Source organism: Physeter macrocephalus, chromosome 14 (assembly GCF_002837175.3).
Source record: "Physeter macrocephalus isolate SW-GA chromosome 14, ASM283717v5, whole genome shotgun sequence".
Lineage (NCBI taxonomy): Eukaryota > Metazoa > Chordata > Mammalia > Artiodactyla > Physeteridae > Physeter > Physeter macrocephalus.
In genome coordinates this window covers 132,177,375-132,202,798 of record NC_041227.1, presented here as the reverse complement: position 1 = coordinate 132,202,798, position 25,424 = coordinate 132,177,375, and the positions used below count along the sequence as shown (strand labels likewise).

Here is a 25,424-nt window from a genome sequence, read left to right as displayed (position 1 = left end):
TTTTTTTAAGTTAGTCACTTTTTAATAGTTTTACTGTCTCCTTCCAGACTCTTCATCTGTCCATTTGTTTCTCTTGGTTCCTTTTAATCTGCTTGTAGCAACATCCCTCTTATTTGTTACCTTTGATCCGGAGTTAGGCTGAGAAACCACACAATCAAGCTTATTACAATTGTGTGTGAAGAGTAGCCTCAGGATAGATGAACACTTAGCCGATCAATACTGCTATTAGGATAGAAGTTTCTAGTGGATAATAGAAGAATCTTCAGGCTGTGGAATCAGGTAGACCCTCGTAGAAGTTACCTCTCTGACTCTTACTGGTATATTGGGAGCTTCAACAAATGACCTCATCATCCTCAGTTTCAGTTTCCTCAACGTAAATACAAATAATAACACCTAACTTCCATGGCTGTGGTGAGGATTAAAAGAAATAAGATGCCACGTACCTGTCAGAGTGTTTGGCTCACGATGGTGCCTTGAACGCTGGGTCCCCCCTTCCAGGCATCACTCCCAGGCATCACGATGCTGTGGAAGGAGAATGCCTCTAGGACCGAGGTTCTCAAACTTGAACTTGCACCAGAATCCCCTAGAGGGCTCATGAAAATACCGGTTGCTGGGCCCCAGCCCCAGAGTTTCTGATTCCGTCAGAAGAGGTTGGGGCTCAAGAACTTGCATTCTGAAGAAATTTCTAGTACGCTGGTGATGCTGATATGGCTAGTCTGGGGCGGGGAGGGCACAGGGGGCACGCACTGAGAACCTAGAGCTGGTCCAGGAGATCAGCAGACTTTGGTCCAAATTCTGCTTGGCCACTCGGTAGTTATGTGCATTTGAACAAGTCATTTTTCTTCTCTGGGCCATGACTTCCCAGCCCTTCATAGGTTTGAGATAGATACCTAGCATGTAATAGGTCTTCATCAATCTTAATTTTTCCTTCTTTGAGGCAGGATCCCTTCCTGTTCAGCTTAAGGACTTTAGCGTCCCGAGGAACAACCACAACTAGACGATTTTGTCCCTAAAATTATGTACATCTCATCTTAGACACTTTACAAATAAGACCTCTGTCATTCTCTCAGGAGGAGCAAAAATCGACTCTGTAATAAGTAGTAAATATGGGTCCTGTCGAGGTAGCTCAGGAGATCAGTTTTCCACCTGTTGACCTTTTAGGGGAATGATGGATTGATTACAAAATATTTCCCCCTGCAGACTAGAAAATGTTTTGCAGGTGGGTACATACACATCAATGAGTACTTTTTCTGCTGGATATATGTGTGCGGTGGGCTGTAGGTTGGGGACAGTTATCTGAACTCCCATCTTAAAGTGTACTCATCAGTGGCCAAGCAGGTACAACTCCAACTGGATTTATTCGGTTCAAATGACACACTCTCCAGGAAAAAAAGAAAAGTTTTTCTGCTGTGAAATTGGTTTGCTGGTGTCCTGCCAAATGGAAGCCTTATCGTAGTAAATACATCAACTTTAATTATTCATTTCTATTTGCTTGAAGAAATATTCTTATGTAACATACATATGTTCCTACACTCCCTTGTTGCAGCAACATGAACTAAATAAGTCACTTTCACACATCAATACAACTCCAAGAGTTAACGATCGCAAACTTGTGTTCTCTGTACCATTCACACATTTTCCATTCGGCTGGAGAAAAGGTAGTGTCTGGGTAATGGGGAAGAATTATGGAGCAAAAGATGAGGATATTTTCAGGGTGCTTTCAAGTAAAGGGAAAAAAAGCGCAGGCTCCCATCTGCTCTTCCTGATGAACTGAAACATCTCTATCGACAGATTCAATAATGTACAACCGGTTCTCCAAAGTCATCTACTGAATCTGCAGAACCAAAATGAGACTTCCAGTCTTTGCAGCTATCTGCAAGTCACCTGTGGCAGACACATCAGAGTCTGTTCCGCCATCTGGTGTTCATGCAAGGAAACGTTCAGGGAACCGAGTTAAACTGCCAGAGTTTCATACATTATCGGTGGCTGTGAAATTGTTACGATCTCAGTGAAAGGCAATTCCCTCCTCTCTGCCAAGTTCCGGTAGGAGGCTGTTTGAGAACATCTATTAAAATTTAAAATGCACACACCCTAAGTCTAGTGATTCCACTTTTAGGAATTCTTCTTATGAATATGTTTATACATGTGCACAAGGAAATGGGTATAAAGGTGTCTCAGCAGCACTGCATGTAATAGCAGGAAACAGGAAACAAGCTACATGTCCATCCCTAGGGTACTAGTTAAACAAATAATGATATACCCACACAATAGGTCGAGCATGTAGCTGTTTGAAAAATAAGGCTAACCCTCCTACACTGTTGGTGGAAATGTAAATTGGTGCAGCCACTCTGGAAAACAGTATGGAGGTTCCTTAGATAACTAAAAGTAGAGCTACCATGTGATGCAGCAATCTCACTCCTGGACATATATCTGGAGAAAAAACATAATTCGAAAATATACATGCACCCCTGTGTGCAATAGCAGCATTATTCACAGTAGCCAAGACATGGGAACAACCTAAATGTCCATCCACAGATGAATGGATAAAGAAGATGTGGCATATGCATACAATGGAATATTAGCCATAAAAAAGAAAGTTTCAGAGAAAGAAACAAGACTGTGTATATACTCCCAGATTCATCTCTCCAGCCTACATGTGTCTCTTCAACTCCAGATTCTTCTACCCAACTTGGCTCTTGTAGGTACCCAAGTTTATCAGGTAAAAACCAACCTCGAAGTGAACCCTTTTCGGGTCTCCCCATCTCAATAAATGGCATCTTTATTTCTTCAATTGCCAAAGCCTAAAATTGGGGTCATTCTTAGGGGTTATTCTTGACTCTTCTTATGGAATCTCACATCACATCCATCAGCAAACAACAATGACTCTTTCTTTCTAATGGAACTGAATCTGATCACCGCATATCACTTCCATTACTACCACCTTGGTGCAAAGATGCATTATTGCAATCGCCTCAGCAGTTGTTAGGGTGCTGGCTGAGGCGCGGTAACAAAAATATCATCCTGGCTAAGACGCTGAACTAAAAAGATGGTCCTTCCAATAAGATAGCAGTCTTTTTCTCTCCAGCCAAGAGGTAGAAGGCTCTCTGTTGGGACATCATCAGAGAACCAGATTCTTTCAATCGTGTGTCTCTGGTATTCCTTTAGGTATTGTTCTTTTCTTCATGGTTGAAGCAGGCTTACTACCACTCCTATTCCAGTCCACAGACAAGGAAGGAAAAAAGTGAGAGAGACACTGAGTGTGTAGGGAAAGGGCCGCTTCCTTTGTAAGGAAGCAGCCTTGAAGTTGACTGTATCCCTCCACTCACATCCCATTGGTCAGAACGTGGTCACATGGTCAAGCCTAGCTGTAAGGGAGTCTGAGAAACGTAGCATCCAGCGGGACAGCCAGGGCTCTGATTAAACTTGGGGGTGTTCTTAGACTAAAATGAATAGGGGAGAAACTCTAGCAGCCTCTGCATGCACAGAGATGCACCCCCAAAACCCTCCTTCAGAGAAGGACTTGTTGCCCACCTGAGGGGAGAGTGGCCAGCACAGGGTCTCTGCCATCACCTCCCCTGGGGCTGCCTCACTCCAGACTGCCTGACCTGAGCTCACACCCTGTCTGGGCAGCCTGCATCCTGTGATGGACAAGAAGGGGACACACAGGCCCAGCCGTTTTAGGGCCGGCGATGCCTGCTCCAGAGTCCTCGCTGGGTTGCCCAAGGCTCGCTGGGCTTGAATTTCAGTTCTACTTCTTTCTCTGTGGAAGCATCTGGAATTTCTTCAAGCTGGAACAGCTCTTTCCCCTACTTAATCAACCTACAAGCTGAGATTTACAGAGATCTTGTGAAATTTATCCTGCGCTTTCTGGCCGATGTGTTGAGCTCTTCTTGAGATCAACTGTCCACATTCTCTCCTCTGCGCAACAGCGAACAATTTATAAAATTTTAAAAGTCTTCATCCAATTTGGTGAAAGTATTGAATAGAATAGGACTGGGGACAAAATTCTATAGTTTTCTTCTGGAAAGTTTCTCTAAATTACCAGCTTTTCATAAAATGACCTGAGAGGACAGAAGAGTGTATTGTTATGTGTGTAGTGCAAGGACCCTTGGCTCTAGGGTTTTGGTAGATAAATGAAAGATTTTGGAGCAGCGCAACTATAAGAAGGGGGGCATTCTATGCTGAAGAAACTAACATGAGCACACGTAGAAACAAAGGGAAATCACAAATACTGTTGACAGGTTAATTAACCAGTTGGATTTATTTTTACCTAGGAGACCAGGGAAATCTTCCCTAAAGGTGCTTGATGTATTTGTATATATTCATATAATGAGATGCTTAAAGAATGTTTCTTAAAAATCCATGATCTTCTTAAGGGGTCCATCTAAATCAACATTGTAGAGTGTCCACACTCACTTTAAGTTTGAAGATTTAAATTTAAAATAAACAGCAAGGGGCTTCCCTGGTGGTGCAGTGGTTAAGAATCCACCTGCCAATGCAGGGAACAGGGGTTTCGAGCCCTGGCCTGGGAAGATCCCACATGCCGCGGAGCAACAAAGCCCGTGCGCCACAACTACTGAGCCTGCGAGCCACAACTACTGAAGCCTGTGCACCTAGAGCCCGTGCTCTGCAACAAGAGAAGCCACCGCAATGAGAAGCCCGCACATCGCAACGAAGACTAGCCCCCGCTTGCCGCAACTAGAGAAAGCCCGCGCGCAGCAACAGACCCAACGCAGCCAAAAATAAAATAAATAAATTAAAAATAAATAAAATAAAATAAACAGCAATAGGTCGTATTGCTGGGGAACATTTATGCTTCTTATTCTTTTTTTTTTTTTTTTTTTTTTTTTGCGGTATGCGGGCCCTTCACTGTCGTGGCGCTCAGTGGCCATGGCTGCTGAGTCCAGCCGCTGCGCGGCATGTGGGATCTTCCCGGACCGGGGCACGAACCCGCGTCCCCTGCATCGGCAGGCGGACTCTCAACCACTGCGCCACCAGGGAAGACTTCTTATTCTCTTAAAAATAGTAAACCATTCCCCAAGCTTTCTTTTACTTTCATTTCATTTATTTATTTGTTTGTTTGTTTATTTATTTATGGCCGTGCCACATGGCATGTGGGATCTTAGTTCCCAGACCAGGGATTGAAACCCGTGCCCCCTGCAGTGGAAGTGCGGAGTCTTAACCACTTGGCTGCTAGGGAAGTCCCTACTTTCATATAATTTAGACCTATCAGAGCTAATCAAACCTCCTGGGGTTTGGTTTTTTCATATTATAGCTATTGAGCAGAACTTTCCACATATAGTTTGTATAAGCAGCTGTTAAGCCAACTAATAATACTGTATCCCAATTCACATTTCCGTATCTCACTCCCAAGGGTACCATCAAGAGATAAGTCTTCAAATGCTTTGCTAAAATGGAGACACGTTATTGCTAAAGCATTTCCCCTTATTTACTAACCTAAAACGAAGTCAGAACTAGAATTAGGCTTAATTTGTTGTAACCTGTTGGAAGAGATCACACATTGTTTTTTAGCGATCATTTCTCATTCATCGAAGTGCACATGAACCATCTTGGTTAACAATTCTTACCACCAGGCTGTGGATTTATGTCAAACTTACTGAAGCTTGGTCTTCACAGTCTATTGGTTTTCCTCCTGTGTCTTCAGGCATCTCTCTTGTTTATCATTTTAAAAAATTCCTTTTTCTTCCACCATGAAGTGATACAAACACACTACATAAAATTTGTAGATAGAGAAAACAAGAAAAATAACTGTTCCTAAATGAATTACCCTTTATATTTTGGTGCATTGACTTCCAGCATTTTTCTATATTTTTTTTTTACACAGATCACAATGTTGTACATGTATGTTTTAAAATTAAATGTCCGTGGTACTAGATGGGCTTCCTTGACGTCCTATAATGTAAAGATTGATGACAGTGACACTGAGGTCACAATTACAAGTTCATGCAACCTGGAATATATTTTCCTGGGTTTATAGCCCCGAAATGCATTTGGGACGGCTGGTTACTTATATTACTTTCTAGCAAAGCTTCAATTCCTTCTTCATGATGTCCATTTTACTTTTTTCGGTGTGAGTATAATTTTCTTTGCTGGATAAGCCAGAAGAAAACCAAAAATTAAATAATTCAGTTCCCTCTTTGTCAGTTAACATTACACTGTGTTTAGAACCTTCAGACATTGTCAAGTTGGAACATAAATTGGGCTAACCTTTCTGGAAGGCAGTCAAGCCATATAAGTATCAAGATCCTTAAAAATGTTTTGCCCTTTGTCCAAGTAATTCCACCTCTAGAAATAAGATCCTAATGAAATAACTGATTCAAAGATTTTGCAAAAGAACCTAACTGTGGTGTTATTCATAATGGTGAAAGATGCCACCTAAATGTCCAAAAGCAGGGAGATGGTTAAAGTATAGATGATGGAAGATTATGTAGTTACTTTAAAAAAAGCATGTCTTTAAAGCATAAAATAATGATCTAGGAAAGCACTTATGACATGAAAATAAAACACAAATTGTATTCTGAATATGATACTGATTTTGACTTGGTTGTCTTTGCAGCGTTGACAAACTTATCTCATCCTGCACTTAGTTAAGTCAGCTGAGGTCCTGACATTTTGCAGACTTGGTTTATGCTGCATGTGGATTCATTCTGAGTAATAGTTCCCTTCTTCCATCCTTTTTTATTTTTATTTTTTAACATGGTCTTTTTATATCTGAGCTCATCAGAGAACTTCTTGGAAGTCGTATTAGTTTTTGGGCTGCCTTTTCATTTTCTTCTACGTCAGTTCATTAGCGAATGCATTCTCAGCATTTTATTCTCAGGCCCTCATCTGCTAACCCTCATTCCCTTCTAGAATCTCTAGTGATGAGATCATACTGATCTTGTCTTTGGATTTCTTACAATATGTTTTTCTACATAGTGTATGACACTTGTGTGTAGGCTCCCAGGGTTCTCTTCTTTGTGTTCCAAAGTGTAATGGCCTTTTGTCCTAACTTGGGACTTCGAGTGAGGCAGGAATAGGGAGGGAGCTGGGGACTTTCCCTCAACCCACACGTCAGGGCTGGACGGAGGGCTGAGGAGACTGAGCTCTGGAGGGCCTGGCCAGGGTTTGTAATGACCACTAGACGTTACCTGGGTGAAAATTTGACTCTACTGAATCTCGGGGGAAACACCTGTAGTATTTTCTATACACATATGAGTTCCTGAAGCAGAAGAGTCTGATGATCTGGTAAATAGCTCCCAGGAATATGCTCATTTAACATATTGGAATTACATCCCTACTTCTGTGTTTGTGGATTTTCATACCTTATTTTTTTATTTTTACTTTTTTTTGCTGTGCTGCGCGGCTTGTGGGATCTTAGTTCCCTGACCAGGGATTGAACCCGGGCCTGGCAGTGAAAGTGCTGAGTCCTAACCACTGGACCACCAGGGAATTCCTGATACAGACATATCTTATTTTTTCCCCAAATGTGGAAATAGATTTTCTGTCTTATCTATTGATAAGATTTTAAAAATCAGTGAAAACAAAATAAAACAAAAGTCTGACATATTAAAAAAAAGGAAGAAAGTAAATGCCCGTATTCCACTGCCTAGAGAGAACTGCTACTCACACTTTGCAGTAGGGTACGGAATGTAGCTCTTTCTCTTTCTCTTTTGTTCTTTATGGTTTCTAGTAATGAGTACCAATTCACGGAGTCTCATTGAAATCTATTAGTTTTTTGGTGACTTTGTGCACAAAAAATTATGCTTTTGTGCAGGAATTTCCAGGACTTTGGCGTAAGACATCTGAGGCATTGATATTAATGCTAAGGAGAATGTTAATGACAGCTAAATTTCATCAAGCACTCAGTTTAAGCCAGCCACTTTGTAAGTACTCTGCATGCATTCTAATTTAATCCTGACCACAAGCATGTGAAGTAGGTTTTATTGTCACCCCCATGTTAGAGAAGAGAACTTGACCGTAGAATGTGCCTTGCCCCAGAGGCCACAGCTAGTAAGAGGCGGAGTCATAACTCAAACTCGGGCGTTGCCTGGTTAACGCCCCTGGCCCCAACCAGGATATCACACTTCCTCCAAGGTGGTGGGCTTGTCCTCTTTCCCTGATGGAGTCATCCTATGAAGAACCAAATAATGTGCTCCTTTTCTCTGCTTGTTTCCCATTCTCCTCCACAGACTCTGTATCCCAACTATAGGCACTTTTCATATCCAGCTTAAAACCTGAACATCTGGTTGATGTCTCCTCCCAGGAAAATTCCCTCCAGTTTCCGAGTAATATCCTCAGTCCTTTGCTAGAATTCCACTCTTCTGGCATCTCGGGCCATGATTTGGGAAATAAAAGCCTTCTCTCCAAAGCATGCTCCAGGAGAGCAGCACATCTCCTGTGTCATCACGGCCAGGTGTACACGTGGGCAATTGCATAAAAACGTCCCTCGCTCACTAACATGCAACGTTGTGCAAGGTTGGTTTGGAAAGTGAGAATGGAAGATAGGACCAGTGTGAGACATACCAAGGGTTTTCTTTTTTCAATCCCTTTCTCTCCCACTCTGCCCACTTACCCCAATCTGTCGTATATGCTGCTGTTAATATTCTTTCTGAAATACACACTTGACTTGGGTCCTTCCTTTCACTGCAAACTCTTAAGCATGGCATATAAAGAGCTTTTGTCATCCAGATCCTACCCCCTTGCAGCCTCACTTCCCACTCTTCCTCACCTGAAATGTTCTGCTCCAGCAACGTTCAGCTGTGTTGCTGCTGCCGGGGTTACATCCCGCTGTCTTACGCCTTCTTGCTTTGACAGCTGCCTGGAACACCTGCATCCTGATCATCTCACCCACGCCACCTCATGCCCTCTGAACCGCTAAACTCAGGGTTCTTTAAGACATAATCCGAGTGAAATATCCTCTGTGAAGTGTCGGCAGATGCTTCTAAGGAAATTAAGAACCCTGGACTTTCATTTTTTCATTTGTAGCACCGTATCTCAGTCCTACCAAACTGTGAACTCCTTACAGGCAACAGTCAACTCTTGTGTATTTCTGAAATTCCAATGTCAGCCACCAAGTACAGCTTAACAAGGGCTTAGGAAATGTTTGCAAAGGAATGAATGAATATGTGGAACCCGGGAAGTAATTCACAAGAGATCAAGGAATCACACACTATAGAAAATATAAAAAGTAATCTCACATTGGCAAGAGAGAGAATTATGTGGTGGAACCTTAACAGTTGAACTTAGGTAAATACTGACATGCTGAATCAATGGGTCTTAACCCCCCACTGCAGTCATAATTACCTGGGGACTCCAAAGAAGCCCAATGCCTGGACTCTTACCTCAGAAATTCAGTTGAATTTTTCTATTTTTTTTAAAAAAAAACAGTCTGAGAGATTATACTGTGCATCCAAAGTTAAGAATAACTGCTCTAGATAAAAATAGAAATTGCAGTGTATAAACGTATCAGTTTCTACCAGGTGAAAGCTATTTGCAAGTAGGGGATCCCAGAATTTGCACAAAGATGTCTCAGGGCAGACTTAGGCTGACTATGCATTTCTAGACGTGTATAATCATTGCCCATTAAGCCCTGTGACACGTGCCTTCATCCCCTCTGCAAATGTGTTCACAGCTCCCGAGAGACTTTGCTGTCATAGGAGCAAAGGCATTTCCATCTTTCCACTGAGAGCTTACTGGTGGATATTAGCTAGAATCCCAATCCAGAAAGAGACAACATTCAAAGTGTTTTTTTACATTTTAAATCTAAACCGTTGCTAAATGTTTAATGTTATGGTCAAAGTCTCTGCTTGTTAAGTAAATAAAGTTTTTGAACATGTGATGCAATGGGATAAAACCTTGGACTCTGAGTCTAGGTCTCTCTAGTGAATTTTCAAAGTAGAGTAGGAAAGGATATAAAGTCAGTAAGAATTTTTCCCCATTTTAGAATATTGTAATATAGTTGATGTATGATATTATGCTAGTTTCAGGTGTATCACATATGATTTGATATTTGCACACATTGTGAACCGAACACCACAGTAAGTCTAGTAGCCGTCTGTCCTCGTACAAAGTCATCACAATATTGTCGACCATATTTCTTACGCTGTATCCCCGTGGATTGTTTGTTTTATAAGTGGAGGTTTGTACCTCTTAATCCCCTTCACCTATTTTACCCCCCTCCCCAGTCATTAAGAATTTTAAGTACAAGGTCCTATGTCTCCTGTGAAACAAATATTGTCACGTATTCTTCAACCTAAGTGTCTGTGGTTCTGTATCTTTGTTCATGGTTAATAAAACATAATATCCTAAGTGCAACATTAAATCCAAGGGTTGGCTACTCTTTAGTGATGATTATAAACCCCAACAATACAAAACAGGCATTTGATTCGTCAAAATTCCTTGGATTTTTATCTTAATGGTTTTTCCATTTGCTCTGCCAAATTAAATTTAATGGCAAGTTTAAATGTGTCTTTAAAATGTCATTTAACATTGATTATCAGCCAGCTCTTTGGTTATTATATTATTGTTACTGGGGTTTGAGTTGCACCATGTGGAGAGGAAGACAGACCAGACTACACATCCACTAGCTGGTGCTGAAGTTATTGGTGAAAATACATCACAATCTGGAAGATGAATGATTGTATCTCATCTTAAGGCCCATCAAAAAGGTTTTTCATTAGACCCATGTGTGTGTTTGTGAGGGTTCTGGGAACATTTTGTAATTCTCAGACATGTTCAAGTGGCAGAGCACTCAGGACTAATAATAATTATAATTTATAAATTGTGCAGATTACCATCCATTATGTTTGCATTTAATTTTACAAAGAAGGGAAAATTTTACTAGCCAAAAAATTAAAAAAACCACAAACACTTGACTCTCGCTTAAAGCTGTCAAACTAAGTTTGATTTAGTTGTTTCTTCATTTTCCTGCTACTACTATTTTTTGCATCATTTTCCAAAGTTCTGTAGTTGGCAAATAGGAGCTGGTTGTTGATGATTCAAAAAAAATGTTTATATAATAATCTCATATATTATATTTTAATATATATAGTATATATTTTATATTAATAGAATATATACGTAAACCTAAAACTGAGAAAGTTCTATCCACTGCATTGATTTTTAGGCAGTGATGTAAATAAAAGTTGAGGCCTCATATGGTCCAGTTAAGACCAGTACCTTTTTAAAAGTACTCTCAAGGAAACCACCAAAAGGACATGCATTCTTTCCTGTTTTTAGTTATTTTTATTTATTTATTTATTTATTTATTTATTTATTTTTTTGTGGTATGCGGGCCTTCCTCTGTTGTGGCCTCTCCCGTTGCGGAGCACAGGCTCCGGAAGCGCAGGCTCAGTGGCCATGGCTCACGGGCCCAGCCGCTCCACGGCATGTGGGATCTTTCCATACCGGGGCGCGAACCCGGTTCCCCTGCATCTGCAGGCGGACGCGCAACCACTGCGCCACCAGGGAAGCCCAAGTTATATTTTTAAACAATTTCAAGCATACAGAAAAGTTCCAAGAATAGAACAAAAACCCATATACTCTTAACCCAGAGACCCCCTTCGAATTTCACCAAGTGTCCCCTCAGGCTCTCATAGCAAGAGCATCATGTGGTCCAGCCACTTCTCCTGACTCCCAGGCTCCCTCAGTCTTTCTTTCCTTTCATGGCCTTTGCCTTTTTGAAGATTACTGGGCAGTTGTTTTGCATGGTGTCCTTCAAGTTTCTCATGACACAACCCAGGTTATTAGATTTGGGGCAGGAATATCTCAGAGGAGATGCTGTGTTCTTCTCATTGCATCCTATTGTGGGGGAGTGGGGTGGGCACACAGCGTCAATTTGTCCCATTAATGGTGGTGTTAATTTTGATTACCTGATTCAAGTGGTATCTGCCAGGTTCCTCCACTATAAGTTTATTCCTTTCTCCTCTCTTTGTAATGAATGTTTAATTTATGTGGTGACACTTTTAAGACTATACGAGCATCTCATTTCACATCCTATTAACACCCCTAGTTTTAACATCCATTGATTTTTTTTTTGCCAGAATTAAATATTTCTATGATGAATTCCAAATTGTGATTTTCTAATTCCATATTCCTACTATATTAGTTAGTTGACATTCTACTGTCAGGAAGAACTTTCTTATCTTCCCATCTATTAATGTGTTTATTGCTATCAGTGTAGACGTGTTGATTCCTGTTTTGGTCAATGGATTTAATTTGTTACCATGATTATTTATTTTACACTCAAATTGTCCCATATTTGACTAATGAGAGTCCCTTCAAATGACTTCGGAGGTCTTTCTAACAGGTCCCTGCCATTCTCTGAGCATCACCTGAGTTGTTCTTCGCCCCATGATGTTCCAGGCTTATCTTGCACTTACCCTGCCCCATTCCTAGAGTCAGCCAATTTTCCAAGGAGCCCTGGAACCTTTCAGTGGAGAGTTGTATTTAGAAACCAAGATCTAGGCACTAGGTGTGCTCATTGCTACCGGGTATACTGCCATTCGCAGGCTATCTTTGTCGACAGAAATAGGAATTACATGTATACAGATGTACATACATACACACATGCACGCACCTTCTTATCTCTATTTATTTCTGGATCTGTCTCTATGTAAGTAGAGTTTGTACTGATATATCCACTTGCAATACACCACCACAGGGTTTATTTGGGCTTCCGTTCTTTCCTTATTGCTACTTCTTTTCATCAGTAAGGAAACTGGGCTGCCATTCTCACAGGGGCCACCCTGAATGTCCCACTCAGGTCCACCGCATGAATTTGGAATGGAATTAGGAAGGAAGGAAGGAAGGAAAGAGGAAGGGAGGAAGGGAGGAAGAATAAAAGGAAAGGAGCGAGGGAGGAAGAGAGACATGCATTTAAAAAAAATATATATATATATATTTTAATTTTTTTGGCTGCGTTGGGTCTTTTGCTGCTGCGCGCGAGCTTTCTCTAGTTGCCACGACCAGGGGCTACTCTTCGTTGCGGAGCACGGGCTCTACGCGTGCGGGCTTCAGTAGTTGTGGCTCACGGGCTCTAGAGCGCAGGCTCAGTAGTTGTGGCACACGGGCTTAGTTGCTCCGCGGCATGTGGGATCTTCCTGGCCCAGGGCTCGAACCCATGTCTCCTGCATTGGCAGGCAGATTCTTAACCACTGCGCCACCAGGGAAGTCGGTGCATTGTTTTTAAACTGAGGTATAATTAATATATAATGAGTTGCACAGTTCTTAAATGTTTAGTGGAAGAGTTTTGATCGTTTCATGTACCCAAGTAGCAACCACCTAAGATAAAATATAGACTGTTTCCACCCTCTCTAGAAAGTTCCCTCATGTGAGGAAGTACACCCATCAGCAAAAGCATCGTTAAAAACCCCCCTCCTCATCACTGGTCCCCCCAATGTCTATCATTCAGTTTGCAGCTGCTGCCAAAACTGTTCTCTTCTCAATTTCAAACTTCTCCAGATTTTCTTCTCCTGCTGTGCAGCCTGTGGCTTTCTCTCTATTCCTCCACCTACCTCACTTCTTTATTATATAGGACACCTTGGTCCCTTTTCATTCGTTTTCTCTCTTTTCCACCCATCAGGGGAATTCTCCACAATAACACAGAGCTTGCAAGCAATCAAACATAAATCCTTCTCCTTAGAAAAGGAAGGTGGAGTGTGTGTGTGTGTGTGTGTGAAGATTGTGATTTAATCGCAAAGGGGAAGGACCCTTATCTTATGTTAGTGTCAGTACGCTGTTCTCCTTCTCACGGAACATCATGTTCACCAGCAGCATAATTAAGAATCGCTGTCTGACAAGAACATTTCTCAAACTGATGTGTCTCCAGGAACTTTAGACCTGTGGATATAAAACACCATCACCCAAATGATTGATTAGAGGAACACACTTGGTTTTCTCTGGTTGGTTCTAAGTTTGGCCGATTGCTAGAGATTGTGGGTCAGAGTTCTGTTTTCATACGTTGTCTAGCCATTGCCCATTTGTATACTCAGTCCCTCAGAGCAAATGATACGTAGGAGAACCATGGGGTCCTGGATGGCCTGCTCTGAGCCCTTTTAAACAGCATCATCCGCATTGGCCCATCCTCTCCTACTCGACTTCTGTACTTCTTAGTGTCCTAGCTCGTAATTTCACATCGACTTCCCAATCCCCCAAACAGATCTAGAATCTGGCTCGACAGACCTAAGAAGTCTTCAGAGCGGATGAGCAGGACGTTGTGCTGATTTGGCGCGGGAGGAGATTGAGAATGCAAGGATAGTGCCAAGGCTGGAAACCGGCTACCAGGAGGGTCGTGTTACTCACTGCAGGTAAGAGAGGAAGCAGTCAGTTTGTGAGAGAAGATGGTGACCTCAGTTTTTTAGGATCTTAGATGCTGCTGTGAAGATGTTCTTTGCTCATATATCTGGAACCTGGGACATCATTTTAGAGGTGAAGAGACCTGAAAATCAGTGATGGTCCTCAGTTTGCATGCCAAGGCTGGGGGTGGAACAGGTAATTCAGCCTTTGCGTTTTCCATCCACCACTACACAAACCAAGGATGGAGAGCAAGAGGTCTGGACCAGAGGCCGGGCAATCCGGAACAACCAGGACTGTATCAGAGGCAAGGCCGCGCTGTTGTGTGCCATTAACATAAGTGTGAAGACAGAAACCATCTACCGAAGATTTCGCAACAGACCCGCCAAAGTGAAAAGTAAATGATTAAAGAATGTAGCTCTTGGAGCCCCTTTCAAACCGTGATCCTTTATCTTCTATTTACAGAGATAAAAGTACACCCCCGAATGGTTAATATTTAAGCACTTTAATATTTACAGCTCTCTTTTTAGCAGAGGAAAGCCACTTTGGTATCTCCAGCGTGAACCATCCACAATGATTCCTCCCGTGCTCATCTTGTTCTCAAGTTTTCTCTGCCATGTTGCTATTGCAGGACGAAGTAAGTACTCTTTGCTTTTGAAAAAAATAATTCATATATCCATCCCCCTTGTATATGCCAGGGATCCATAATGATTAGTTAAATTCTCTTTAGGGTGGATGCTTGAGAGAGTGGATTGGTGCTTGTTCTTTGATATAGCCATGCCTAAAGTTCCTGCATGAGATATTTACCTTGTTTGAGCCTCAGTATACGGACCTGTGAAATGGAGATGACAATAGCACCCTTCAAAAGTTGGTGAGGAGATTAGATGATGTATTGCATAAGTCAAGTATTTGGTACAGAACTCAGCATGCAAATTATTGGTAGCATGAAATATTTTTCATCTGTGTGTGCTAGTTGAACTTAAAAATGCAAATACAGATTTCTCAGCCAACTGCTTTGTGCTCTATTTCAGCCTGTCCCAAGCCAGATGACTTACCATTTGCCAGAGTTGTTCCATTAAAAACATCCTATGCCCCCGGGGAGGAGATAGTGTACTCCTGCCAGCCAGGCTACGTGTCCCGGGGAGGGATCCGGCGGTTCACCTGCCCGCTCACAGGACTTTGGCCTATCAACACTCTGAGATGTACACGTAAGTCAGCCTCCATCTCATGCGTTCTCCCCGTCATTCACGTTCTGGACATTTTGGGGAGATGACCTACCTTGTCATGCTCGCGGTACAGAAAGCCAGCAGCACTGTGGAGTGGAGGGCTGTGAAGAAACAGGAGGGTCTGTGGGGAGTTCCACAGGAGAAGAGGCTAAGGACAGTAAGTGCTATTTGCAGCACAGCCTGGAACTAGGGGAGATTTTAAAAAGAGACTTGGTATGATAAAAGGGGAGGAAAACACTGCCGATGTGAAAAGAGAAGTGGAGATTACATTACAAATTATATTTATAATAAAATATAAATATATGAAATTAATAATGTACAGGAATATTATGTGTAATAATATATCATATGTAATATAACAATTATATATGTACATATACGTTCACAGATAATCTGACTTTATGGTAGATGGTTGCTTTTTTATTTCTTGGCCACGTGGCTCAGCTTGTGGGATCTTAGTTCCCCGACTAGGGATTGAACCCTCGGCCTCAACAGTGAAAGCGCAGAGTCCTAACCACTGGACCGCCAGGGAATTCCCGATGGGCGCTTTTATTTATTCCTCAGAACGTGGTTCTGTGATATCACGCTGGCATTATTTTTTCACAGTCGACTATTGAGCAAAATCCACCTGAGAGAATTTCTGGCAATTTTATGTAGAAGTCAAGCAGTAAAAATAACTATGTGGACCTATCAGAGCTCTGGTTATTTTGGTTGTATGGGTGATACCATTTGTGAAAACTATACATGTTCATACAGTGATTTTAATATGCTGTTTGATTAAAAAAGACAAAACGTAATTGTTAATGAAAAACCACCGTAACATCATTAGGGGAAATTTTTCCGGAAATCAGCCATAACTTTGGAACACTAACAACTTTCTTTTTCAAGTTATTTTCCGCGTGTATATTTTCCTCATTGCAGTGAGTTGATACCATTTTGTGTTTTTCTATTTTCACTAGAATATCAGAAACATGGACTATATCTCTGTAGTCTTCATAATCCATATTTTATTGGCCGTATCATAGTTCAGGTGGATTTACCCTTTAATTACCATTAATTAAAATAATACCATGATAGTGAACATTTAGTGAACTGTTTGGTTTTTGTCATTAGAAGTAACAATACAGGGACTTGCCTGGCGGCCCAGTGGTTAAGACTCTGCACTTCCACTGCAGGGGGCGAGGGTTCGATCCCTGGTCGGGGAACTAAGATCCCACATGCTGCATGGCAAACAATACAATGGGTGCCTTAGTGCATATATCACTTGACTTATTTTGAGTTATCTTCTTAGAATAGTTACCAGTAGAGTTACTGGATCAAAGGGTAGAAATGAGTTTATACATTTTTATTTTAATAGTAAATTCTATAAATGGATATTGACCTTTATATCTTTAAATCACAGCCAGAGTATGTCCTTTTGCTGGAATCTTAGAAAACGGAACTGTACGCTATACAACTTTTGAATACCCCAACACGATCAGTTTTTCTTGCAATACCGGGTAAGGACTTCTGGCTCACAGATGCAGCCCATTCCTGCACCCTTAAGCTAATCATCAAGGCTGGTCCATTTCTAGTCTTTAGGCTGGACCTGCTGAATACAAACCACTGAATCAAATCCACAGTGGCGTTGAGGGTGGGGCAAGGGGTGGAGAGCACAACAGCCAGTGAAATATGAAGTCAGCGTTCTAATTTTTCTGCTCCTGATTAGTTACTTATTTGAGGAGTACCTTGAAACTGAGTGATAATTCTTTATGATCTCTGGGCCAAATCTTGGCATGAGGGTTAAAATATTTTAGTAATCGGACTTGGGCTTTAGTTCTGAGGCTAATTTCATCGACTGTGACCTCGTGGAAGAGAACTCTATGGAGAAGGATGAGTGTGATGATGTAGCACATGATCTTCCTCCTCACAGCATCCCCAGAAGAAAGCACTTATGGTTGGTCATAGGACTTATCTGCCTTATGAGCAAATACACCATCAGTGACACTGGCGATAGCTCATCGGCTGTAGAGCAGGGCAAAATTTCACTGAGGAGGCTTGTTTGTGATTAGAGATTAAGAAATACTGTGTGTGAAAGAGAGGCAGTCCTTTCATCTGAAACACCAACTGACTGGTAGGCTTCATGATGAATGACCTTGAACAAACTGGCTTCAGGGACAATGGTACATTTGCAATGGAAATAGACTGCATTGTTTTTAAATATTTGGGTCAGCAGGCTCTCAGAAAAGGAATATTAGAGATTATTCGGTTTGACTCACTTTTTTTCTTTCTCTTTTTTTTTTTTTTTTTTTTTTTTTTTTTTTTTTGTGATCCTGAAAAAGAGGTGGTTCTTTGCTTGGAAGCAGTTAACCTGACCAGCTGGTTGGAGACAAGGGGTTTGGGCACTGGGTAGGGTTGGCTTCCATACCCACTAGCGATGGAACCTTCCCATTCTTCAGCAGTTCCCTGCAGCCTTAGGCTGGGAGACTTGATGAGCCCTAGAGGAATGTTACGCCTCTCAGGAAAACAGTATTATAAGATGGAAAAGAAGCCAATAGCATTTTTATTTTTTGGGTCTTCGTTGCCGCGCATGGACAAGCGGGGGCTACTCTTCGTTGCGGTGCGCGGGCTTCTCACTGCGGTGGCTTCTCTCGTTGCGGAGCACGGGCTCTAGGCGTGCGGGCTTCAGTAGTTGCGGCTCGTGGGCTCAGTAGTTGCGGCTCGTGGGCTCAGTAGTTGTGGCTCATGGGCTCTAGAGCACAGGCTCAGTTGTTGTGGCGCACTGGCTTAGTTGCTCCGCAGCATGTGGGATCTTCCCAGACCAGGGCTCAAACCCGTGTCCCCTGCATTGGCAGGCAGATTCTTAACCACTGGGCCACCAGGGAAGTCCTGAGACGCCAATAGTATTAATCTGCAGCAATGCTTAACAGAAAAGACATTTGAGATGCCATGGGTGGATTATTTTATAATTTAGTGGATTACATTTTCCCTTTGCAGGTTTTATCTGAAAGGAGCTAATTCTGCTCAATGCACTAAGGAGGGAGAATGGAGTCAGGAACTTCCTGTCTGTGCTCGTGAGTTTGTGGGTCCCACTTATAGGGAGGGTGACCAGCTGATTTGCCTGGGACTTTCCTGGTTTTACCAGTATAAGATCTACACCCTGGAAACCCCTCAGTCCCAGCTCCATGAGATGGTTGGTCACCTTTCTGGGGACTGTTCATCCTGATATCTTACTCTGGAAGATGAAACAACCTCTTTGGAATGACAAACTCTGACCCTGACCCTGACTCTAACACTGAAACTCCAGATTAGTTAGGTCAGGATGGCAACCCACTTCTGAGTCTCTGTGTGAAGCTACTTGTGTAAGCTCCATACAGACAGAGTACAAAACCAAGAGGTATTCAACAGGAACAAGCAAACCTGAACTAGGACCGAGATGTCACTCAGATGTCACAAATGACTTGTTGTCATCAGCAACTATTGCAGGAGGCTCCCTCAGCAAAGTCCTTCGCCAATTCTGACTCCCAGGAACGTCTTCCAAGGTAGCGTTTGGATCCAAGACGTACGGTGTCATAAGCAACGTGGTCTTGTAACAGGCAAATCAGTGGTGGCAAGACTTGAATTCCCTTCATCTTTTAGTTTTTTGACTGGTTCAGACATCTGATTTCCAGATCATATTTTCTTATTTGGCTTCTCCAGTTGACCGTGTTTACCCTGGCATTTGATCAAAGTTTGCATTTTCCTAAGTTACTCTCTGGATTTTTGTTGTTGTTGTTCTGTAAAGAGTACTTTTAAAAGACTCAACTATTTTCATTAAAATGATAGTTCCTTCTTTTTTCAGCTACAACCTGCCCTCCACCACCCATACCTAAGTTTGCAAAACTTAGTGTTTATCAGCCATTGTCTGGGAACAACTCCCTGTATAGAGGCAAGGCAGTCTTTGAATGCTTGCCACAGCATGCAATGTTTGGAAACGACACCGTTACCTGCACAGAACATGGAAACTGGACAGAATTACCAGAATGTAAGGGTGAGTGCAATGATAAGACAGAATAATCATGGGAGTGTAGAATCTCTTTTTTGAAGAGGATTGAAAATTTCTCTATCATGGAGTGTTTCAAATGACCTTGTGTAACAAATATTTATTGGCATCTGCCACCTGCCAGGCACCCAGGATACCAGATGAATGAGACCTGACTTCTGAGCTCAGGAAGATGAGCTATGATGCAATGGACTGTCTGCAGCTGCTTGGGAAAGCTTCCGGAGGAAGGGCTTGGGGGAGGACTGGAGAATGGGGGAACGGCATAGGCATACCACACAAGGGCGCAGGATGGGGAAAGCCAGGGGTGTGTGAAGGAACAGGGTGTATGCATGGACAGCTGAGTAGTACTGTGAGGCTGGATTAAACTGGGGAGTCCTAAGAGACTGAGGCGAAAAACTGGGTTGCAGTCAGATTGATATAAGCTTTGGTAGTCTTTACCTAAATTTAAGAATCACAAGAGTACTTTATTTAAAAATATATATGAAAATTCTTTCTCCTTTAATTTGACTCATCTTTACTATCTTTGAATTTGTCAACTGCATAACAAGTAGAATTTATCATGCACACCAGGAGTTATACTAAGGACTGTTACCTTCTCCCGCAGTGGGTGTTACAGATATCTACTGAATGATTCAAACATAAGTGCTTTTTAGCATAGGGAAACTACTACTACTACTAATACCTAGCACATTTTGGGGGCTAAACTCTGGGCCAGACACTGGTCTCCTCCTATACATGTGTCATCTCATTTAATTCTCCCAAGTCCTAAGCAGTGGGTTCTGTTTTTTTTCTTTTTTTCAGCCATTTACATAGATATATCAGCCATCAGCATGTTGTGACATTCTCTCTCTTTCTCTCTATAGACATACATTTTTCCCCCTGAATCATGTGAAAATAAGTTGTACACATCATGACACCCGTGAATATTTCAGCAGCACGAATGTCCTAAGAACAACATTGCCATATGTTATCACTGTACCCAAGACATTTAACATATTTGGAATTATTAACAATAATAATTTAAACAATGATATTATATACAATTAACAATATTTATTTCATATGTCAGTAGTTGCGGCTCGTGGGCTCAGTAGTTGCGGCTCGTGGGCTCAGTAGTTGTGGCTCATGGGCTCTAGAGCACAGGCTCAGTTGTTGTGGCGCACTGGCTTAGTTGCTCCGCAGCATGTGGGATCTTCCCAGACCAGGGCTCAAACCCGTGTCCCCTGCATTGGCAGGCAGATTCTTAACCACTGGGCCACCAGGGAAGTCCTGAGACGCCAATAGTATTAATCTGCAGCAATGCTTAACAGAAAAGACATTTGAGATGCCATGGGTGGATTATTTTATAATTTAGTGGATTACATTTTCCCTTTGCAGGTTTTATCTGAAAGGAGCTAATTCTGCTCAATGCACTAAGGAGGGAGAATGGAGTCAGGAACTTCCTGTCTGTGCTCGTGAGTTTGTGGGTCCCACTTATAGGGAGGGTGACCAGCTGATTTGCCTGGGACTTTCCTGGTTTTACCAGTATAAGATCTACACCCTGGAAACCCCTCAGTCCCAGCTCCATGAGATGGTTGGTCACCTTTCTGGGGACTGTTCATCCTGATATCTTACTCTGGAAGATGAAACAACCTCTTTGGAATGACAAACTCTGACCCTGACCCTGACTCTAACACTGAAACTCCAGATTAGTTAGGTCAGGATGGCAACCCACTTCTGAGTCTCTGTGTGAAGCTACTTGTGTAAGCTCCATACAGACAGAGTACAAAACCAAGAGGTATTCAACAGGAACAAGCAAACCTGAACTAGGACCGAGATGTCACTCAGATGTCACAAATGACTTGTTGTCATCAGCAACTATTGCAGGAGGCTCCCTCAGCAAAGTCCTTCGCCAATTCTGACTCCCAGGAACGTCTTCCAAGGTAGCGTTTGGATCCAAGACGTACGGTGTCATAAGCAACGTGGTCTTGTAACAGGCAAATCAGTGGTGGCAAGACTTGAATTCCCTTCATCTTTTAGTTTTTTGACTGGTTCAGACATCTGATTTCCAGATCATATTTTCTTATTTGGCTTCTCCAGTTGACCGTGTTTACCCTGGCATTTGATCAAAGTTTGCATTTTCCTAAGTTACTCTCTGGATTTTTGTTGTTGTTGTTCTGTAAAGAGTACTTTTAAAAGACTCAACTATTTTCATTAAAATGATAGTTCCTTCTTTTTTCAGCTACAACCTGCCCTCCACCACCCATACCTAAGTTTGCAAAACTTAGTGTTTATCAGCCATTGTCTGGGAACAACTCCCTGTATAGAGGCAAGGCAGTCTTTGAATGCTTGCCACAGCATGCAATGTTTGGAAACGACACCGTTACCTGCACAGAACATGGAAACTGGACAGAATTACCAGAATGTAAGGGTGAGTGCAATGATAAGACAGAATAATCATGGGAGTGTAGAATCTCTTTTTTGAAGAGGATTGAAAATTTCTCTATCATGGAGTGTTTCAGATGACCGTGTGTAACAAATGTTTATTGGCATCTGCCACCTGCCAGGCACCCAGGATACCAGATGAATGAGACATGACTTCTGAGCTCAGGAAGATGAGCTATGATGCAATGGACTGTCTGCAGCTGCTTGGGAAAGCTTCCGGAGGAAGGGCTTGGGGGAGGACTGGAGAATGGGGGAACGGCATAGGCATACCACACAAGGGCGCAGGATGGGGAAAGCCAGGGGTGTGTGAAGGAACAGGGTGTATGCATGGACAGCTGAGTAGTACTGTGAGGCTGGATTAAACTGGGGAGTCCTAAGAGACTGAGGCGAAAAACTGGGTTGCAGTCAGATTGATATAAGCTTTGGTAGTCTTTACCTAAATTTAAGAATCACAAGAGTACTTTATTTAAAAATATATATGAAAATTCTTTCTCCTTTAATTTGACTCATCTTTACTATCTTTGAATTTGTCAACTGCATAACAAGTAGAATTTATCATGCACACCAGGAGTTATACTAAGGACTGTTACCTTCTCCCGCAGTGGGTGTTACAGATATCTACTGAATGATTCAAACATAAGTGCTTTTTAGCATAGGGAAACTACTACTACTACTAATACCTAGCACATTTTGGGGGCTAAACTCTGGGCCAGACACTGGTCTCCTCCTATACATGTGTCATCTCATTTAATTCTCCCAAGTCCTAAGCAGTGGGTTCTGTTTTTTTTCTTTTTTTCAGCCATTTACATAGATATATCAGCCATCAGCATGTTGTGACATTCTCTCTCTTTCTCTCTATAGACATACATTTTTCCCCCTGAATCATGTGAAAATAAGTTGTACACATCATGACACCCGTGAATATTTCAGCAGCACGAATGTCCTAAGAACAACATTGCCATATGTTATCACTGTACCCAAGACATTTAACATATTTGGAATTATTAACAATAATAATTTAAACAATGATATTATATACAATTAACAATATTTATTTCATATGCAAATTACCCCAGCCAATCCAGGAGTATCCTTTATACACGTGTTTTGTTCTATGTGAAATCTAATCATGAATCACATATTCTATCTAGTTGTCATAGCTCTTTGGTCTCCTTTAGTTAAGAATTATCCCCTGCCTTTTCGGTTGTCTTTCACAGACATTTTTGAAGAGTACATGCTAGTTGTCTTGTAGAAGTTTCCACAATGTGAATTTGGTCGATTATTTACTCATGATTGGATTTGAGTTAAATACTTTTTTTTTAAGACTACACTCCATCACATCAGAAGGCACATGGTGTCAGTCAATCACTGTCATGCTTAATTTGATCCCTTGGTCAGGTGGGGTACGCCCCTCTTTTCTTGGTAAAGGCATCTCTTTCTCGTTGAACTAGTAAGCAACCTGTGGGTAATAGTTTGAGACGGTGAGAATATTCATTCTCTAGCAGTCATTTTAGCATCCACTGATAATCCTTGAACTCAGTCAACTGAGACATCGGTGGTTACAAAATGGTGGCCTTCTAAGTTTATCTTTCCTTCTATATTTATTAGCTGGAATTCTTCTACAGGGAAGAGTTTTTCCTCCTTGAACTATTTCTTTTTAGCGTTATTATAGACTCATAGCTTCTCTTGCGCTCAATTTGTGGAAGAGCCAAAACTGACGCAAGCAGTCCAACACTGGATTTGGTACTCTTGAACCATCTCATTAGACTTCCTCCCAAGAGCTCTGTGCTCCTCCCTCCAGCTTGGCTTTCTTTACTGGGGTAAATAGGGATATGGGTTCGGGGCTCTACTGCTGAGGATCTAAAGAAGGCCGGGAAGCGTTCATTTTTCTCCTTCATATTTCATGCTGGCTTCTTGTATAGTCTGAAGACAGTCATAAGAATTAGATTTAACATTTAAAATCCAAATAATGCTGTTCTAGTGTGCATAGAGGGAATCTCTGTGTTTTAATTTCATGGTCTGTTGGTTAAAAGAGACAGACTTTTTCTGTCTTTCAAACCCACCATCTTAGACTGTGTGCAGTCTAAGTGATTATGTGAAAGTCCAAAGCACTTGGGAACTCATTAATTTACTTTCAAAGTGTTGTTGTTTCTATTTTAATATCCAGAGTCTCACAAGGATAAGATAAAGGGGACAGAATTAAGCACCAAGGTCCCCAGAAATTGTGTTCTAGTCACAGGAACACCCAGTGATTCAGCGGCATAAGAGAGACAAGCGCGTGGCTATTCCGTAACCCCTGGACCCCACGCTATTTATACTAATACGTCTCACTGCTTAAACTTTTTAGAAGTAAAATGCCCTTTCCCATCAAGACCAGACAATGGATTTGTGAACTATCCTGCAAAGCAAGTACTTTATTACAAGGATAAAGCCACATATGGCTGCCATGATACATATGCCTTGGATGGACCAGAAGAAGCAGAATGTGGCAAATTTGGAAAATGGTCTGCACAGCCAAGTTGTAAAGGTGAGAAATATGGGTAAGGTCTTAACCTGCCTCCCAATTCATCGAGCGGATCACCTTTACTTGCCATTTTCTTGCTCCAGTCATTTTCCACTTTGTTTCTCAGACTTGATTCACAGCTACTGGAATTTATATGGGCATGGGGAAACTTCAGCCGTAGCAATCCTGTTTGAGATTAAACTGCATGAAATAAACATATTTGTTGTAAGCCTTGATAATATGGTGGAAGATTGTGTGGGCTTTTCCTGTAATTGCTTTTAAGTCTTGGCCCATGAGCATCCTTTATTGCTTTGTTCTAGTCAAGACCCTTCTCATTGTGGCAACACCCAACCACACATTCCAGCTAGTTCCAGGAAATGGTGACGAATTATAAACAGGCAACAGGCAATCGTATGGACATTGAATATGAGGAAATGAAACACAACTGGTCCTCTTGAGGACTGCAACTGAAAGTCAGGAACTACTGCTACTCTTTCCATATCTCATTGGCCTCACGGTCTCTCTCATATCTCTGTTTCTCTGCTTACTCACCTTGAACCTGGCTTGATTCTACACCAGGACCTCTCAACTAAAGGATTCATCACTGACTGGCATCTTTTCCGTGAGATGCTGGCTGCTCTTGAGTTAGGTGTCTATCCTTGATCTGGTCTGTGTCATGCTTATGCAAAGAACACCAACTTTGTACTGTATTTCTGCTCAAGTTGCTGTGGGCTGGACAGTTTTGGTTTTTTAAAATAATTTATTTATTTTATTTTTGGCTGTGTTGGGTCTTTGTTGCTGCACGCGGGCTTTCTCTAGTTGCGTGAGTGGGGGTTACTCTTCGTTATGGTGCGTGGGCTTCTCACTGCCGTGGCTTCTCTTGTTGCGGACATGCCTAGAGCATGGGCTCTAGGCATGTGGGTTTCAGTAGTTGTGGCTCGTGGCCTCTAGAGCG

General features: G+C 42.0%; 1 protein-coding gene and 1 long non-coding RNA gene across 2 annotated transcripts in view; one reads left to right on the top strand and one right to left on the bottom strand.

Moving 5' to 3' along the window:
- The first annotated feature begins 14,868 nt into the window (after positions 1 to 14,868).
- Positions 14,869 to 25,424, top strand: part of APOH (apolipoprotein H) — a 13,832-nt gene continuing 3,276 nt past the window's right edge. Inside the window, exons 1-6 of the mRNA XM_007130829.4 lie at positions 14,869 to 14,932; positions 15,327 to 15,503; positions 16,924 to 17,020; positions 18,498 to 18,574; positions 19,342 to 19,530; positions 24,314 to 24,493. Coding sequence (XP_007130891.2) covers positions 14,869 to 14,932; positions 15,327 to 15,503; positions 16,924 to 17,020; positions 18,498 to 18,574; positions 19,342 to 19,530; positions 24,314 to 24,493 — 784 coding nt within the window. The remainder of the gene's footprint in view (positions 14,933 to 15,326; positions 15,504 to 16,923; positions 17,021 to 18,497; positions 18,575 to 19,341; positions 19,531 to 24,313; positions 24,494 to 25,424) is intronic.
- Positions 24,486 to 25,424, bottom strand: part of LOC102973848 (uncharacterized) — a 5,643-nt gene continuing 4,704 nt past the window's right edge. The window contains exon 3 of the long non-coding RNA XR_002892752.3: positions 24,486 to 24,670. This is a non-coding gene — a long non-coding RNA (uncharacterized lncRNA). The remainder of the gene's footprint in view (positions 24,671 to 25,424) is intronic.